A 19676-nucleotide genomic window follows, 5' to 3' on the forward strand; every position below is an offset into this window, starting at 1 on the left:
CAGATTTTTAAATGTAGAATTTTAAAGGAGATTTTACATCTCTGATCTTAAAGACACAAGGATTAATATAGGTAGGTTCCATTTGTACGTGATTTCAGCATAGTCCTTTTGGAAGAAAAGTGCCTTGATTAGATGATCTGCCGAAGTCCACTGCAGTTCTGTGAATGTATGGTAAGTTATTTCCCAGAAGATGGTAGCAAAGCTATTTTATTGCTAATGAAAAGCTGATGAGAGAGTTATTGCAGAGGGATTGATCCATTGCCCTCTTAAGAAGCTCTGAGATTCCCACACCTAAGGGATGGAAGAGTGCAGAAATAACAGAGCTGGGTAGCTAGAGTCTAAAATTTGTAAGAAACATTAGATGCTTTGACATAGGTTGTCACTTACATTTTGTGGATGCCCTTCTAAACTAAGTGTTAGGGGAATTGTGTTGGGGTGCTGAGAGCTTACTGCTTGTGTTGGCATTAAATAGAACTTCCATTAATTGATCAGAGAAATGCTTGCTGTCTATCAAGTGGGAGGTATCACACAAGCCCACTTGAAAGGACACTTTAGTTGCTCATTTCTGTGCTGCCGTTGCTCTTTGATCTCGTTGATCTTGGATTACACTGGTTAGGATGTCCATCTTCTAGGCTCATCCTAGGCGCCTAAGATATTTCTTTTTGTATTCTCGATGCTCAGCTTAGTAAATCACTTAATAAATTTTGTGTTGAATGAGTGACTAACTACAGGGACATTATTTTACTCCTTTTGGGCAGGACATAGGAAGCACAAAAGATGAAGGACAATTAAACTTGAGGAACAGTGAGAAATTGGCATTTTAAAAATGTGTAATGTGAAGCAGGTGTCATGTTTTAAGTTCCCTTCCACTACGTATTAGGTATTTACAAGTGCTTAACAAGTTATTCATGGATAAATATGTATTGTCTGGTTAATAGTTGAGACTCTGAGTTACATCCACTGTTTGTTCCTCTGAAGTGATCAGTGTTAATATAACACATGATTTATTAGTAGGTGTTTCTTCTTGGTATTTTCCTCAATTTCATCTAATTTTTAGCAGACACTGAGCACTGTAATATGTAATACAGCATTGTTCAAAGTTTGCCTAAAGATGAGAGAATTTCTAAAATGTCACTTAACAGGTAGCACTGTGTACTTTTTTCCATAATAAATACTAAGTCAGTACAGAAATCTTGAAAATCAAGGAAAAGCACAAAATTTAAAAAAAGATTCATAATCCTATTACTCCAGTGTAACTACTACTTATATTTTAGTGTAGGCCTTTTTTTCCCCTATAGCTACAAATATCTGTGAAAAATAATATGCAAAATAGATGGCAAGTGTACAGGGCACATCTAGAAGATGAGCTCTATTATGGCTTTGTCACCAGCAATCTGGAAGAAAGGGCCTTTATGTCTCTGAAGTTCTATTTCTTCATTTGTAAGGGGATTGTCATAGCGTCTAAGAGCCCTTCCCCTTGACAACTCTGATGTCATTGAAATCGAACACTTCCAAAGGCTGAGATTTCAGGATGCAATTGAAAAGTGTTGATTAAGTTTATGTTCATCCCAATTATGAGGCACATTTGAAATCTTGAACTTGTGTAAATATTTGCTGCTGATATCACTGGGTTTTGTTCTTATGTGCCAGTTATGCTTGCAGTGAGAAATTTCTCCTGTAACAAGAACCACCCAATGAATTGATGAAGTTACTTGAGCTAATAAATGTTTTGAAGGACATGCAAAAATAATTCTTGCAAACCTTTAAGCATCCTACCAGAAATAAGAAATATAGGCTCACCGCTATTTTAAGTACATCGTATTTTATCAGCATCCCAAGGAGAAAATCAGAGCAGCTATGTTACTTAATTCTTTTTGCACCTCAAGAATATTGATTTTGTCTTCCCTCCCTTACTGCATGCATATTTGAAAATGTAGATTGGTATGCAAGAACTATTGCATATTATGCACCAAAGCTTTGAAAGTGTTAAAAGCTGTCTGGATTGTCTTGGAAGGGTGAGTTTGCACCTTAAACAATTTTTGTTGAGCAGTTAAGATGTCCTTTTACTCCTGCCTTTTTGTAGTAGGGTTTTTTTTTCTTTCCCTTCTCTGTATGCATTTTAACGGTTATTTAAGAGTCCCTGTGTGCTTAGAAAGGAATCTGAATATATGTGCCTTTTAAAAAAAAAACCTCAGCACAATGTCGGTTATTCCATCAATACCATCCAATGACTGGGAGCTGCAGTTGGAACAATATGTAAAAATACAGCTTGTGAAAGATTTCCTTTATTAACTGTCATCATCCGCAGAATATATGTTCAAATAAACGTTGTGTAATAACTAAATTTGAGATTAATAGGCCCCTTAAGAAACAGCGAAGTCATTCAGAATAGTCAGTGAAAAATAGGCTGCAAGACTGTAACATGCACATATCGTCCTGCTTACATGCTCTCTCTGGTGTCATTCCCATTTATCACTGTCGGCGGACTCTGTTCTCATTAAAACACTCTTGCACAAAAGCAACTTAATTTTCTTAAGAGGAGAGGACACCTGATTCAATTTAGCACACAGAAACAGTAACTTGAATATATTTTTTCCTGGCCTGAATTGAGATGAATAGTTACAAACAAGAATAGCTACTCCTTCCCTCTCCCCCGCCCCCTTCATTTCAAGATAAAGGATATTAAATAGTTTTTCCACTGCTATCAAGATATGGACCTGTAGAAATTGGCAAGAAATGGAGCTTACACGCAGGAAAACAGCTGGATATCATTTACTTTTAACTTGCATATATACGAACTTCTGCTCATTTCTGCAATAGTTCTCAAGTCAAGAATTAAAGTGGTCGTTAATTTGAATGGTACATGTTCTAATATCAATCTTTCCTTCAATTGGTATATGCCTGTAGCAGTATTCTAGTCTCCATTTAGATTTATTTGTGGAGGGAAAATATTTAGCGATGATTTTGAAGTAAAATTACACTTTTCAGCCATTGCTGCTTAAAAAGCACAGCACCACAAATGGTGGAATGAAGTGAGGAGTGTTTCTTTAATGTTGAGTGTGGGGTATCAGCTCCCATTATAACTGCTGTTCTGTCCTTACTTTTCTGCGGTGTGGGCCAATGTACTAAAATGTAAGATGGGCATGCGTAACTCAAATTTCACTCACGGTGAGATTTACTCAGTGAAAATAGTGCAGTAAGCAATATTAAAATGTCCTAGCCATTAGGGTGCTTCTCAGAAAGCCAGTTGTAATTGGCTTTTAAAACAGACAGCATAAACTTTTCTTAATTTTTCGTTTGTTTGCATTTCCATAGCACTTTACAAAATGGCTTTCAAGTAAAAAGAAGATATTTTGCATTTCCATATTTAATGAAGACCCAGCATTGGAACTCAATCTTGTAGCTCTGTGTTTTTTGTTATCTGAATGGATACTTAGAAAGGAGATAAATATTAAGTTCAGTCCTTTCTGTGAACTGGAGGCTGAATGATATAAATTTACACAGTCAAGGCACTTTTCCACGGAAAGACAATGGACTTTGGTTGCCCACGGTCAACACCGCTGGTCCATTTTCTTTTCCTTATTTTCCAATGATGTGCCAGGCCATGTGCGGCGGGAGCCAGAGGTTATGCTAACTAAAAAACAGGCCACCTCACATTTAGATCCGAGAGGAAGCACTTTTGATTCTACAACCTGCTTAATTGTTCTTTATTATTTCCTCTCTTGTTCAGCAACGTGATCATATCAGTTCGACTCCAAGTAATAGAAAGCCAGACTAAAAGTGGCTTCAACAAGAAGGAACTTACTTTACTCATCTCCAACTTGCCTGGAGGGAGGGGTTGCTGGTGTTTGTTCTCTGACTCAGTGACATTAGAGTGTGCCCTCTGCATTGCTGTTGGCCTTTCTCTCCTGGAACAAGAGAGCTTTCTTTGCTCTAGGCAGGAGGAAGGCAGGCCTAGAAACTAACCCCCAACCCCCATCTAGAAGCTTCTAGCAATTTCTCTCTCACTGCCCAGCAGCTTGGTTGCATAGTAAACTCACTCACTCTTCCCTTTTTCTTCTATTCTTCAGTCTTCTTTTAAAACTCGTTTCTTTCACTGAAGGTGTACAGATTGTCTCCTGTTTTCTTCTACTTGTTTTACAGTTTTGCCTTCCAATTCTAGGTCTTTCACTTACCTAGTATTTTCTTTTCTAGTGTATTGTAAACAGGCCCGTTTCTTCTCCTTTCCTAGCTGCACTGGTCTTATCCAGCTTTCTCACACTGTAATTTGTTACTGTAAACTCCTGTGTAATGGGAATTGTCTTCTGTGGGAATCCACTTTATTCTGGGTTAATGAAATGACCCCAAAGAGAAGTTGCATTCGCTTCTTTCCACTGGTTTTTGATCAGTTTTGCCTTTTCATTTCTTTGAATCTAACATTAGTTTGGGATTCTAGAATCCCTTGCCAATGTAAGGTCAGGTCTGTGCACGCTCTTGATAGAGGCCTGTGGTTACTTTCTTGACTTTGCAAGTAGAGTTTTCTAGTTGGTGGGCAGCCTGTGCAGTGGCAGTGGCCAGTCCTTCCAATGTTCTACTCTGCCTGCTGCAGGTTCTCAGTGCCAGGTCTCACCCACCGCTGGCCAAAGCCTGTCATTCTCAATTCCTGGGCACAAGTTCTCATTTACTGGTTCATCAACTCCTGCTTGACTGCTCTGGCTTGGACAGCTTCTACATGTCTAGCTACCTGGCTGTGTATCTAGCACCTGGCTGTATGTCTGGTTCCTGGGTTTTCTGATTTTGTTTTAGTTTAGCTGTGCACTTAAAGTTTTGCGTTGTTAGGGGTACTGTTTGGATTTATACTCTGTGCTTCCCGAAAGGCGAAGTTTTGATCCCCAATAAATGCTCTTTGTTTTAAACGAACATTAAGTGGTTATTATAATCTCTAGCAAGTGGTGTGAATTTGAGGATCACAAACATAAAATCGCTCCTCACGTACTCCGGGTCCCCACCCCATCTTCTTCCTTCATGGCCATTCTGGAAGGTCTCATGGTTTTCAGGCCACTTTGGTTATAAAACTAGTCATATATTCAGGAATTAGGACTAATTCTTTTGGCATTAAATAATCCAGGGCAGTTTAGCCTAAAATCTCAAATTCCCTTCTATCTCAAACTCGGTCCAACTTGTGTTTTTACAGCAGAAAACTAGACTCTTTTTCTTTATATCTACACCCATGAGAAAACTTTAAGCATAGAGGAGGCTGGGCCAGAAAAGGGCATGGTCTGATGGAAGAAAAGAGAACAGTGCTAGGCCAGCATTTTGAAAGGTTTAGATAGAATGTCATAAAAGAAGACTTGGATGGGCTCCACGGTGTTCATATATTTGACGAATCATAGGTGCTGGTTGCCTGGTGAACCAGCCCTGTGACCTGAGGGCTGGACTTCCTAGAAGAGGAGAGGCCTGGAAATAGAGGTTAATCTCCTATGGCCAATGATTTAATTAGCTGTACTTATATAATGAAAGCCTCCATCAGAATCCAAACAGATGGGATTTGGACAATGTCTGGCTTGGAGCACCGAGAACATACCTTGCACTATGTGTCTCATCCATCTGGCTTTTCCTGAGTAACATCTTTTAAAAATAAACTAGAAATCTAGTAAATAAACTGGCTTGCCAAGTTCTGTGATCTGCTTTAACAAATTACTCCAAAATGAGGAGGGAGTCTTGGGAATCGCCAGGTTCTCACTGGTAGACCAGAAGTCCAAATGACAACCTGGCCTTTCAGTTGGCATCTGAAGTGTGGATGAGGGCAGTTTCACTAGAGTGAGTCCTTAACTTGTGGGAGCTGATTTTCTCTCCAGGTAGATAGTGTCAGAATTGAATGACATTGTAGCACATGAGCTGATATTGGAGAATTGCTTGGTAGTTGGGGGAAAAACATTGGAGGAATCATCCACACTGTTTCGAAACTTGCTTTTTTGCCTAAAATATCTTAGCTTGCTCTCACACCAGTGTGTGTGTGTGTGTGTGTGTGTGTGTGTGTGTGTGTGTGTATATATGTATATATATATACATGTATATATATGCCCATCATCTTCTTTGCAATGGCTTCTCCTTTCTGATACTAAAGGAGACATGTACCCAGAACCATAACCAGCCATTTACAAATGATTGCCAGATCTCATTGCACAGGAAAACTGGGTGATAGTGTCAGAAGGTGAGTTCAAATCCAGCACCACTGTCAGAGAAACCATAAGTTGGCCCATTGCCTTCATTGCTCTCATAAAGTGCAGAACACAGTCATTCATTGAAATATATCACTTCTGTTTGGGTATAAGAAGAGAACTAGTGGGGGAGAGGATGGCAATTTGATCTGAGGAGTAGTTGATACTGATTTTATTTTGACTTCTGAGTCTTTTTACTTCTAGGAATGCAAATTTTAAAATGCTGGGCAAAACCATCAGTTACCTAGTATGAAGTTGGTAAGAAACACAGGAAAGAAATGAATTTGAAAGAGAGGAGCACCCAGGAAGAGACATCATTCCTTTACCAAAAAGAAAGACTGGCCCCACTTTAAATACAAAATAGGGTCTAGAAGTACACTTGGTTGGTGGGAAGTGCATTTTATAGAAAGGAAGGCTGAGCCGTTGTTCTCACCACATCTCTTTTATTGACACTGCTTTTCTCTATACAGTAAACCTTTTCCTGAATCATCCATATTGGAATTCCAGGAAGATGTCTTAAATATGTTGCTATAGTTTGCAGTTGTCAACTGTAATGTTTTATTTAGCTCAATCTTTTTTTTTTTTTCCGCTGCTCCCTGTACAACACAGAACACCATATGCCATTGTCCCTGTCAGGAAGCAAAGGTTTCCCTGCTCTGTGCCTGTGTCGATGTTTATGCCACAGAGAATCTGTGGTCCGGTGCCATCTTTTATTGATAGGGCCAGCAAAGGAGAAATCTAATGAAATTATCAAAGCTTTGAATTAATTATGAACTTGAATAGGAGAGCTAAGCTCTCTGGAGCCAAGGATCTCATTACCCATGCACTCTCATTGCATCCTCTTCTGGAGCAGAAGGCATTTTCAGCTACAGTTCTTAGCTTGGCTTTGGACTTTATTCAAACTCGCTAAACTGACATCCTCTTTTTACTGCGATGTGGATGCTAATGTCCATGATGATTAATTTAATTTTGCTCTGGATCTACAGGAGATGTCAATAGGTTTCTCTACCCCCTCCTTTTTTTTGCCTTTTATTATTATTTTTTTTCATCAAATTGGATGCTATGCAAGTTTTTGTCCTTTTTGGGTAATATAGAAGCTTTCAAGATTCGGGTATAGTTTCATGGAATATAGTGATTGAGTTAAAAGTTAAGAGCTATATTATATCTACAGTGTATTCCCTGGATATTTCGGTAAGCACAAAGTCAAATATTTCTTCTTTGAATGTTGAACACCAAATGGAAGTTTCTCTTGCTTGTTTCTACTTTAGAGTAATGTTATGGCAGTAACTTCCATAATCTTAACATCTTTGTTCCTAATGTGTGTTGTTTGAGAACCACAGTTCTCACCTTGTGCTGTGACTTATAGCACTTATGCTTCCTGATAGAGAGTAGTTAATGCTTGCTTTACAATTCTGATTTCCCTTTTCCCAGTAATGTGAATTTGTTTTGATGAATAAATTAACCTGATTGTTTTAAGTCTAGTAGCAAAATCAATAACAGCAGGTTTCTATTTACTGTTGGTGATGGTTCTTTGATGCTATCATATAGGTGCAAAGCATCTCATGGCAAGCCTTTTCTGCTTGCTTTTGAGACCCATTATTTATGAATTCCTAAGCAGCAGCTCATCTGTCTTAGTAAACTACAGGCCACTGGCAGTTTTTGTAAGCAGTGACTAACTTTGCTTTATAGAGTCACTGTTTAAAGGTTTTGAATAGTGGGGGATGGGAGGATGAGAATCTTTGCTTTTCCTTTTCTCATTTACTTTCAATGAGTTGTTTTTCCCCATTTATTTTCTCCCTAGGCAGCTGCAATATTTAATTCAGCCTTTGGAAGTTTTTTGGTAAGTAAACATAGTTCAAAACTTATCTGTTATAACTTTTGTTGTGATATTTGTCTGAAAGACATAATGACAATTGGATTTATTTTACTGTTTGTTTAAATATAGAAATTCTTGAATTTTTTCATGTGTCCATCATTCATGCACTGAAGAAAATTAGTTATTAAATAAAGGAAATGTCCTCTTGTAATACAATTTGGAGGCTTGGGTTTAATATTTCATTTATTGGATTCAAAGAATCCATTAAAATACTGCATGTCTTCTTATAGAGATTATGTCAATGTATTGATCATCAAATGAGGTCCTTAGATTATTATTATTATATATCACAGGGCTCAGGATTTTGATAAGGGAAACATGACCCAGCTGGTCGGAAAGGGAATGCTAATTTACTTGTTGACATGTCATTTATTTTGTACATTTCACTGTCAAAGAAGCTACTGTCTTAGACATTGTGAAGAATTCTATGTGAAAAAATTTGGAATGAGGAAATAACTAATGAGTAATTTGCAAGAAAATTTAATGCTTTTTTGAGATATCAACTATAAATTGTTTATAATAAGATTAAAAATTGGTTCACCTTCCCAAAGTGGAAACAATATGATTAGAAGGAAAGTACTATTTTAGCATTTTGAATAATATTTAAATATACAATGTAATGAACATTTGATTATATTATAAAAGAATGAGAAAGAAATGGAGTTTTCCATTAATTGAATATTTTCATTTATACCCTAAACTTTGCTAAATTTATGACAATAAATCAGAATATTATGTTTTTAGGTGTGTAATTCATTAACAGATAATTAGTACAGTGATTTACAAATAATTAAGACTAAATCATTGTGATGTAAGCTAATTCATGAACATAGGTGAAATATCAATCACTTCTATTTAAAGTGTTATTTGTGTTGAATGTATTCAAATGTAGTTGAAGTTTTTAAACATGTTATATATGTTAAATCTGCATAATAGTATATAGCTTTTAATGTCCTATTGTTAAAGAGGTTTTAATAATGCAGCTTCTGCAAAATATATCCTTAGTTTATCTTATTTTTAAAAGAACAGTGTTACTCCTAATGTTGTATCATCATTGAGTTTTAGAAGAGAGGTTATAGAGTACAATGAAAATGACCTCTTGAGTTACTCATTTTAGACTCAGTAGTAGGTCTTTGTTTAGAGGTCTTTATTTCAGGTGTCCAAGCATTATTTTCTATATGTTGTCATAATCGACAGAATAACACCTGTGAAATATCTTATTAGGAGCCAATTTCTTGGTTGGTTTAGAATCATACATATCTACTATCAAAGTATAGTTTACTGAGTTGGCTCTCTTACCCTTTAAAATATGTAGGGTAATTCAGAAAATAAGGTTCAGGTAATTTTCTGAATAACTGGCAAAATATGTCTCTTAATTGATTGATAAGTTTACTAAGTATGATTTGAGCTTTGCATTGACTGTATGAACATGAACATATCATGACTTTTGTTCTTCCAGGCCCAACTCTTTGATAAGATCAGGTGAAATAAAACTTGTCCTAGGGGTTTTTTTAGGATTTTTATTATGCTCTTCCACTTGTAAGAAGTTGCACGCTCTTGATCCTTAGTTTTCTCCTTTTTTCCTCTCCATAATTTCTTAAGTGAGTTAATCACCCACAAGTATGTATTGGTCTCATGCCATACAGAGGTAGTTTTCTAGTCAATGGGAGAGGGCAAAGAAAGATGGCATGGCTTGTTCTACTAAATTCTAAGTGGAGATGACACATAGGAAAACAAATGCAATGTAGTAGTTAACAATTCAATCAAAAGATGTAACTAGATGATATGTGATGTCAAATGGCACAGGAAATACGCATTCTGAATTCAAAGGTGGATAGATGCAATTTCATGGCGTGGGGCTTTGAAGTATGATAGAACTTAAGGAGTAGAGAAGAGAGGAGGGGAATGGCTTGAGGAACGGCTGTGAGGCAGAAGTGTCTTTTTTCATGTTTCATTCCCCTCCTTTATATTTCCCCAAATTGAAAATTACCACAGAGGGTTTGAGAATGAAATGTTTGATTAGAGATGTTTTGCTCTTACACAAGACAAAGATTTTTCTCCTCTACTTTGTAAAATCTGGTAGAAGGCTAATCAGGTGTAGGATAGTGACTTCATGGTCTCAGTGTTCACCAAGAATCTGATCTTTGTCCACCACCCTCGGTACTGTAGATCTTCCTTCCTTAGGCTTGTCTGATGGTACAAGATAGCTGCTGGAGCTCCAGCCTAAAAGATATCTGGATAGCAAAGCCTTCACCTTGGGAAAAGACCAAAGAACTCACCTAACAGCTAAGTCTCTTTTCTTTAAACAACCTTCCTGGAATTTCCAACACCATGCTTGCAGTAATATCTTACAGAACTTAGTCATAGGATGACACCTAACCGCTGGAGAGATTGGGATGTGTGGCAATTTGTTAAGAGTTAATGATTGGATTTCTGTTACCAAGGAAGAAGAGAATGGGTGTGGAGAGGTAGCTAGCACTTTCTGTGTATGAGCAGTGTGTGGCAGTTGTCAAGAATTCAGAGAGATTAATCGCAGTCGAATGCTACGGAAAGCCTTAAGGGAGAAATAGTATTTGAGTTGGACTTGGGAAGAAGTCTTCTTTTAAAGGGAGGAAAATTCCAAATGATAGCTTTTGTGAGTTTTTTGGTTATTCTGAAAGGGGAATTGTTATTAGTCTTTTGAGGAAAATTTCTATATAAGTGGAAAATACTTACCAATCTTTAAAATTCAGGGTTATGGGAAGTAGCACAGTTTCTGGAGTCACACTATTTGCAGTTGAGTCCTTACTTGACGGAATGCTAACCTACCCATATGACCTTCCCTATATATAAAATGGGATAATGACAGTTGTGGTGAGGATTAAACTATACAGTTGTGAGGATTAAACAGAATCATCTGTATAGAAAACTTGCATGACATGGGAGGAATAACCAATTGGGTTTTGCATTAACTCTCCCATGAATTTTTTTGGCATGACCCTGGCCATCCATAGAATGAAGGAACTGGTTATCTAAAGAGTTCTAAAATACACCAAGGTCCTCATTATTCACTGGTTATCGGGGCTGTTTCTTTTGTCTTTACCTAATGGAATGCATAAAGGGTATTTATTTCAGATTACATTAAATTTTTGAATGAAAGGCTTTTATTAGAAGGATTTTTGAAGAAAGAACTCTGAGGGCATTCTTGTTGATTTTCAGACATCTGGGTTTACCAAATAAAATTCCTTACATATTTATAGTGAGTTTAATAATGTCCCAGGTCTAATTAAAACACAGTGTTTTTAAGAACTAATTGTTACAGAAAACTGGTTTGTTTTTTTTTAATGTAGCTAGGCTGGTAATAACCAATGATAGATGAATTCAATTTACATAAATTTCAGACCAAGAGAATATTTTAAAATCATGCCACAGAGGATTGCTTTAAGTTAAAAAGTTAATGTCATTATCTCCTTCTCTCATTTAAATTGTTTGGTTTACAATAATTGTGAAACATAATAAGTGTTCTGAGATTTCCCGCTCCATGAGATTTTAATAAAATTTGATAGTCAACCTAAATAACTAAAATGTTATTCACAGACGTATATTTTCCTATGTAAAGTCATGTATTTCGAGTGCAAACATCTCGTGTTGCCTCTTCATCAAAAGAATTATTTAATAATTAGATATTGACAACTTTTTGAAAAATTCTTTCTCTAATTTAGAAAAATCCAACTGTGCTGAAAAAACACTTTGACTCCCCCCACATTTGTTAGATTTTAGCATTGTAGATTTAGAGGCTATTTTCAGTATTTCCATGCTTGAAGAATTATAGGTGAAGGTTTAAAAGGAAAAGGTAGAACTTTTTCTTTTTAGACTCCTAAGCCTATTTTTTTTCGTTTTATTGGTATTTTGTGATCTTACAGGGAAATGATAGTAGGTGACACAGTTGATCACACCACGGTGAGTTCCCAGTCACTGTGTCACACAGCATTACAGCAATCATGGCAACGTAAATGCAAGAACTTCGAGACAGCAGCAGAAAGTGATAAGTAAAGTTAAGTTAGCTTTGAAAATGCACAGCGCATTGTGTACGAAAGCTAGGAGAGTCTGTTCATTCTCTCAGTGTCTTCATTTAATGTATCAAAAATGGATTTCTTTCATATAATTCTTTTCTAAAATAGTCATTGCTTAGTTGCTGGGACTACTAAAATTAATAATTTTGTTTCTTTTTATGCACTGGGTTAAAAGGCAACCCAGTGCCTTGAGTTGAAGAACTACTCAGCGCATAACAATTTACCCAGGGCCTCCCGGGTGGCGCAGCAGTTGAGTGATGGGCTGCAAAGCTGCCCGCAGCCTCTGCAGCTCTGGTTTGATCCCTGGCCACCGGCAAGGGTCCCACAAGGCGCCAGCCCTCTCCTGCCGCCCACTGCTCCCCTCAGCAGTGTACTTCATCAGTCTGCCTGTTCTGCTTCCCGCTCTGGCTCTGGTGAATTCTCTCACCCTCCCGCGCTTCTGACTGTACCCAGTGCTTATATAAATAAATAAATGAAATCTTAAAAAAAAAAAAAAGAATTTTATAAAAGCAAAAAAACAAAACAAAAAAAAAAAACAATTTACTCAACTATTGTTCTTGCTTCTTTGTTTTGCTAGGTCCGCCATTACAGCCCAGCTTTGTAGGATGAGTTGAATAGTTAACAGACTCTGTTGTAGTTGCTGAAAGAAAAGAAATCTCAAATACAAATGCCACATCTTATAACTTGGGTTGTATGCTATATGTTTGTCACCATCTCTTATTTTTCCTTTCTTGTACAAAAATATGCTTAGTCCAGCTTGGAATGGTCAGAATGGAAACACATTAAGTTTGTTGTTTGTTGGTTGCTGGGCAGCACTGCTTTTTAAAAATCAGAGTAGGATCTCAGGTATTAATGAAGAGGGTCAAGGATGTTCGAGACTCAACTGTTAATCTGGTTTTCCTTTTTCCTCAATCTAGGACGTCAATTTGTAACTTAATTCATGTTTATGGAATACTAATTTTGTGTAATACTTAAATTAGGTTGATTTTTTTTTTCTTAATTTGCTAAAAGTCTTAAACCCAAATTATTCAGTCGAGATCATGGTTTTTCTCCTGAGAGTTCAAGACTTGTTTATAAAATAGATTTTTATTTTCATGAAGTTGACTTATTGGAACTAACAAGCAACTGAATTTTTAAGCAGCTTTCAGTACCAATAATTAAGCAAAACTCACACCTTAAATTTAAATTTATTTTCAAGCAAATCTTTATGTCCACACTGTAAATGAAAAAGTCTCCTCTTGAACTGAAACAAAATAAAATTGGGGAAGAGCTAATATTCAGCTTCAGAAAAGCTGCTGTCTGCCCGAGGCTCTGCGTCTGGCCTCTGCCCCACTTTTGACAAAAAGGCAACATCGGTACCAAGCCAGGAACTCTCCCGACTGCAGTCCAGAGGATGAAGAGGTTTCTTGGAGGAGAATAAGTTACCCACTCGCTCTCTGTCCTTTACGTCCCTTTGTCACCTTGCTGTGACATTCACTTTTGGGCAGCACTGTCTTACACTTGGGGAAGCCCTGTCCCCAAGGTCATTCCCCAAACACTTCTTCCGTGAGGTACATCCAAACTACCTGGAGGGGTGACACAAGGAGACCCTCCAGCTCAGGGACTCTGGCCACCTGCACATGGTCCTGCTCTTTCATTAGAGCATTTTGTGTACACATCACTTGTGCAGAAGAGCAGGATGTGTGTGCACCGAACATGTTTATCAGGTTAAAAATACGCTCCGGTGTGTAAGGAAAGCCCTGCAGTAGCTGCCTCTGGATTTGGTTCTAAGCGAACTCATATCTGAAGTATAGTCATGGGAATAAAAATGGTCTTTGTTACTTAATAAAAATGTATAGAATCCTTACCTACTCCACTTGGGCAGCATGATGCTCTGCACAGTCTGACGGGACTTGTGTAGCAAGTAAATGCATTAGTCACAGTGACCATTTTTCTTGCAAATTTGTGACATAGATTTAATTATAGGAATGACCAGCAACTTACAAATCTAATTTTGGTGGAGGCTGAGGCCACTTTTTTTTTTTTATTTTAATAATGATGGATTTTTTTAAAGCAATGATTTCATTACTATTTAAAGAAATCTACTGGTGTAGAACTAGCCAATTGACTGAAGTTATTTTATTAGCCTTTAACAAATGCCATGTAGTTTCGATTTTTATTTTTATTAATTTTTAAAATGTCATCATCCCCAAACTGGAAAAGTACTTACTTGCTTCTGTACTCATTTAGGTAGAAATAAATAAATACAAATTTGGGAAGGAGCAGGGTATAAGAGGTCTCTTAAATATCATGAACCTAGTAGTTGGTTAAAACCAAGACTAATTTCCTTAATTTAAATTCAACCTACTGTAGAACTGCTTAGTTAATGGCCTTTAGGAGTTATCTATTAACTACTAATTGATGATAATGTGGTAGATCTCATTTCTCTGCTTTTATTTCTTCAAACTAAAAATTTACGATGATCAGTATATTAAGCTAACATTTGGGGGTGTGGGTATAATGGAATGGTGAGCTGGGCAAATAAGTTTCCTGTCTTCATCTGCATGACAGATTCTTAAGGTGAGAGTATCAAGCCTTGTGGCATCTGTGGGAGGAGTTTAGTGATTTTCCATTATTAATATTCCTCATTGACCGAACCCACTGCCATATCAAAATAAATCTGGACTTGCAGAAAGAAGCAGAAGGGAAGCAGAGGACTGTATACACTACGGATTCTGCCAACCAAAGAGAAACTTCCCTTTAAATATTGACCTTTGTGAAGAAAGCAGTGTTAGACATCCAAAGGCCATTATGGACTCAGGTTTTCAAGTAAAAATTTAGTGCTCCTAAGAACAAGTCTGTGTTCTTGGAAATGGCAGATTGTAGTTGGATGAAAATTTGAAAATCAGAGAATTTTTTATTTTTTAGCCCTGATTCATTGCATGCTATTGTTTTAGCTTTCTAGCAAATTTGTGAAACATTTGTGGGCTTCCTACTATGTACCAGACTCTGAGATAGGTTCTAGAACTAAAATGCAAATAGGCTATTATGAGGTTCTTGACACGTAGGAACTTAAACTTTTTGGATTTAAATGACATTTTTCACATTGGATTTAAATGACATTTTTCACAGTGAGATTGCCCAGAAACCTGATTCTCTAAGTGGTAATGATTTGACCCCACAAAGTTTGAGGACTACTTGTGTTTCACTATAAAACTTCAAGTAAAGTAGATTATCATTTAAACAATCTTCCATTTTTATTGCAACTCCAAAGAAATCTGAATTTTATTTTAAGTTTGTGTCTAGTCACTCGGGTGTTTTTAAAAAGCAGTTTAGTTGATCACATACTAAATTTAGTTTGTAAGTATATCAAATGATTGCTTAGAAAAGTGTCTTACCTTATATAACTTATTCTTTGGGAATATGGTGTTAAAAATTAAGATTTTAAATCTATTATCATTATAGTATATGTTTACTATTGAAAACTACCAATAGAATCAAGTAGATAATATTACTATTGGCATCTTGGTGTATGTACTTGTGTAGCACATAGTTACAAAAATGTTATTACTTTCTATAAACAATTTTATTTTCTGCTTTTTCCTTTTTATCAGCATATGTGAACATTTCCCTATGTTCTTATTGCTACTGTCAACTTGATTTTGCTTTATATGATGTATAATAAATGAATGGTGTTCTTTTGGAGGGAGTATTGGTTTTTATTCAGTTCATTTCCCATTGGTAGACCTGTGGGTTGCTTGTATTCCTTTATAATTATAAAATATCTGCCACAAATTTTTTTGCATAAATATTTGTGATTCTCCCTTTTAATTATCTTTAGCAAAAATTCCTAAACGAGGAATAACAGATTAGAATGCTATAAACTTTTAAAATTTTCTGATACTGCTGAATTACTCTCCAGAAAATTTGAACCAGATTATCATCCTATAATACACATATACAGAAATATTAATATGAATTTTCCTCATCTATTCTAGATAATTTAATTTTTTGATTGAGAAGTTGATCTTTTATTTTGTTATATTGACTATTGAGACTCTTCTATTATAAATTATTTGTTCCTATCCTTAGCTAATTTCCTTTATTAGAATGCTTATTGTGGTGTGAAAGTGTTCTTTATAAATATCTTGAGGACATGAATACTTTGTCACATGTGTTGCAAATATTTCCCTATGTATTTATATTTAACCTTTTTTTTTAGTGAATGAGATGGATTGATTTTTGGTGAACTGAAATTTAAAATTATTTTAAGTCAGGTTTATTAAGGTATACTTTTTTATACAGAAAAATTAACCCTTTTTAGATGTATAATTCTGTGAGATTTTTCAAATATACATGCAGTCATGTAACAACCTAACTCAAGATAAAGTATATTGCTTTCTCCTCAGAAAGTTCCTTCATTCCCCTTTATAGTCTGTCTCTTTCCCCATCTCCAGACATTAGCAACCACTGAATTTTTTGTGGTCTCTATACCTTTTCCTTTTCCAGAAGGGCCTATGAATGGAATCACACAGTATGCAGTCTTCAAGTCTGGCTTCTTTCACTTGTATGCTTTTGTGATTTATCTGTGTTACTGTATGTGTTTATCAGTACCCCATTCCTTTTTTTTTTGCTAAGTAGTATTACATTATCAAATACCAGCTAAGGAACTTTGGGCTGCTTCCTTTGGGCAATTATGAATAATAAAACCTTTATGAATATCTGTGTATAGGGTTTTTTTAAAGACATATGTTTTCATTTCTTTGGGGGAAACCTAGGAGTACAATTGCTAAGTCATGTGGGTATGTATCTGTCTAACATTATGTGAAATCACTAAACAGTTTTCCAAGGTGTAAAATGTACCATTTTACATCCCTGCCAGGTTGCATAAAAAATCTAATTTGCTCCACATCCTGGTCAGCCTTTGGTATTACAGTAATTTTTAGTTTAGCCATTCTAATAGGTGTATAGCAGTATGTCATCATAGCTTTAATTTGTATTTCCCTAATGGGTGATGATGTTGGATATATTTTTAATGTGCTTATTTGTTATCTGTATATCTGCATTGGTGGAATCTCCAAATATTTTGCCCATTTTTTAAAAAAATGAGGTTATCTGTTTTCTTATAATTGCATCGTGATTTTTAAAATATATTTTGGACACCCCATTTACCAGATACATATTTTGCAGATATTTTTATCAGTCTGTGCATTGTCTTTTTACTTTCTTAACAGTATCTTCAAAGAGCAGATTATAAATTTTTATGAAATCCAATTCATCTATTTTTTTCTTTTATGACTTTTTTGTATTCTATCAAAGCAATCTTGTTTAACCCAATGTCACAAGGATTTTTCTCCTATGTCTTTTCTTCTAGAAGGTTTGTAATTGTTTGTAATATTTAGATGTATGATCCACTTTTTTAAAGTTTAAAATTTCTTACTGTGGTATAATTTACACACAATAAAATTAAAAACTTGATGGTAAAATAGTTTTATTTGGTTGAGTTTTAAAAATTGTTGCTGTGTACCCAAATTTGAAACAATATGTAAAATATTTCTATCACCCAAGAAATTTCCCGTGTGCCTTTTTCTAGTCAACACCCTCTTTTCAAGTGACACTTTATGATTTCCATCAACATAGATTAATTTTGTTTGCTTCTGAACTGCATATAATGAGATCATATTGTATGAATTCTTTCTTTTCTGGCTTCTTTCTTTCAGTATAATACTTTTTAAGATCTATCCCTGTTACTGGGAATATCCATAGTTTGTTGACTTTTATTACTGAGTGGTATTCTATTTTTCCATCTTGGTGTTAATGGACATTTGGGTAGTTTCCAGTTTTAAACTATTAAGAATAAGGCTACTGTGTATTTGCTTATGGTCTATTTCCATTTGGACGTAATGTTTGTATATGGTATCATGCATGAGTTTTGATTCCTTACTTTGCGTATGGTTGTAGAAGTTTAAATTTTTATATTGGTCAAATATTTCCTTCTTTTCCCTCATGGTTTTTTCTATATCTTTGATTCTTATAAGCCCTTCCCTAATCACAATGTCAGATAAATTTTTCACATGTATTTTATTTTAGTTTTATTGTCAAAATGCTTATGTAATGCATGTTAAAAAGTCCATTATATGGGAATTCAGTTTGTACAAATAACAGTTTGAAAGTACTTCATTTGATTATGGTATCATAGGGTGAAGAAATGAATTTCTCTTGTTGCTATCCCTACTGGGTTGGGATTTTGACATATATGCTTGTCCCTGAACTAATTAGATCAGTATTCATGACTGTTAAAAATTGTTTCTCTATCTTAGGATATTACACATGACATTAATGCAATTACTTAAGATAAAATTATTTGTTTGAAGTGTAAAATGGAGACCAGCATAGAAGAATGAAAATTGTAGAAACCTCCTTTTGCTCACTCTCAATTTAATTTGCAAATATTCACCCAACTTTATGGTAAAATGTTTTTATTTGGGGCATTATGTAGAAAAGTGAATTGCTCTCTTAGTAACAGGGTCTCAGATAATAGAGACCTTTAAGAAATAAAATTTATAATTTTGAAAAGCTTGCTCACTTTGATTTTAACTTTTATAATTGAACAGATGCCTCTGGCCAGGAGGGGGAAATCTCAGGATGTGAGTGTGGTATCTTGGAAATGGAAATCAAGCATTATAGATCTCCAGGCTCATGATGAGAACACTGATTCATATTTCACAAGCTCAGTGGTGGTTATACTCTGAATTTACAGCTTTTACATTTTCTTTCTCTTTTGCTAGAATCATCTACTATTTCCATTCCTTGGGAAGCTTTTTCTGTAATGTTTCTAATAGTAGAGTAAATAAATTAAAAATCGCTGCTTATTTTTATTCCTTATTATGTTAAAGTCATTTTAAATTGTGAACTTTTAAGTCTCAATAAGACACATGCTAAAAGAAATTTGTATTGCTATTTATATTCAGCATTGATTTAGAATGGGGGTGGAAGCTCATTTTCACATCTAAATTTGATATGGGATAATTTGTAAGTTTTTTTCCTTATAATAACTGCTGTGACTAGATGAGCAGATTTATTATTATAATACAGATTACCAACCCATATGCCATTATTGAAATAATCTGTTTTAAATATCAAAAATTGCTATAAGTGTGATTATTCTGTACATTTAAAGAGCTGAAGAGTCATAAGTAAGAGGCTCTTAAGAAGTAAGTGCTGGGCCTCCTCCGTGGTGCAGCGGTTGAGCGCTGGGCTGCAAAGCTGCCCGCAGCCTCTGCAGCGCCAGTTCGATCCCCGGCCACTGGGTGAGGGTCCACATGGCGCGCAGACCTCTCTTGCTGTCCGCTGCTCCCCTCAGCAGTGTTTGTAGTCCTTCTGCCTGTTCTACTCCCCACCCTGGCTCTGGTAAATTCTCTCACCCTCCTGCGCTTCTGACTGTACCCAGTGCTTGTATAAATAAATAAATAAATAAATAAATAAATAAATAAATAAATAAATAAATAAATCTTTTTTTTTAAAAAAAGGAAATTAAAAAAAAAAGTGCCATTACATGATACTGTGGAG

General features: G+C 35.6%; 1 protein-coding gene across 5 annotated transcripts in view; it reads left to right on the forward strand.

Annotated features, from left to right (window-relative positions):
- SLC10A7 (solute carrier family 10 member 7) overlaps window positions 1-19676 on the forward strand; it is a gene marked incomplete at both ends in the record, with an annotated part of 186444 nt that overhangs the window by 45551 nt on the left and 121217 nt on the right. For 4 of the 5 annotated variants that reach the window (XM_084244755.1, XM_084244756.1, XM_084244759.1 and 1 more), the window contains one exon: window positions 8002-8040. The exons of the other annotated variant lie outside the window; for it this stretch is intronic. In XM_084244755.1, the coding sequence (XP_084100881.1) occupies window positions 8002-8040 (39 nt within the window). The remainder of the gene's footprint in view (window positions 1-8001; window positions 8041-19676) is intronic. 5 annotated transcript variants of the gene reach the window in all.

This window comes from Talpa europaea (genome assembly GCF_964194135.1).
Source record: "Talpa europaea genome assembly, chromosome: 10".
Classification (NCBI taxonomy): domain Eukaryota; kingdom Metazoa; phylum Chordata; class Mammalia; order Eulipotyphla; family Talpidae; genus Talpa; species Talpa europaea.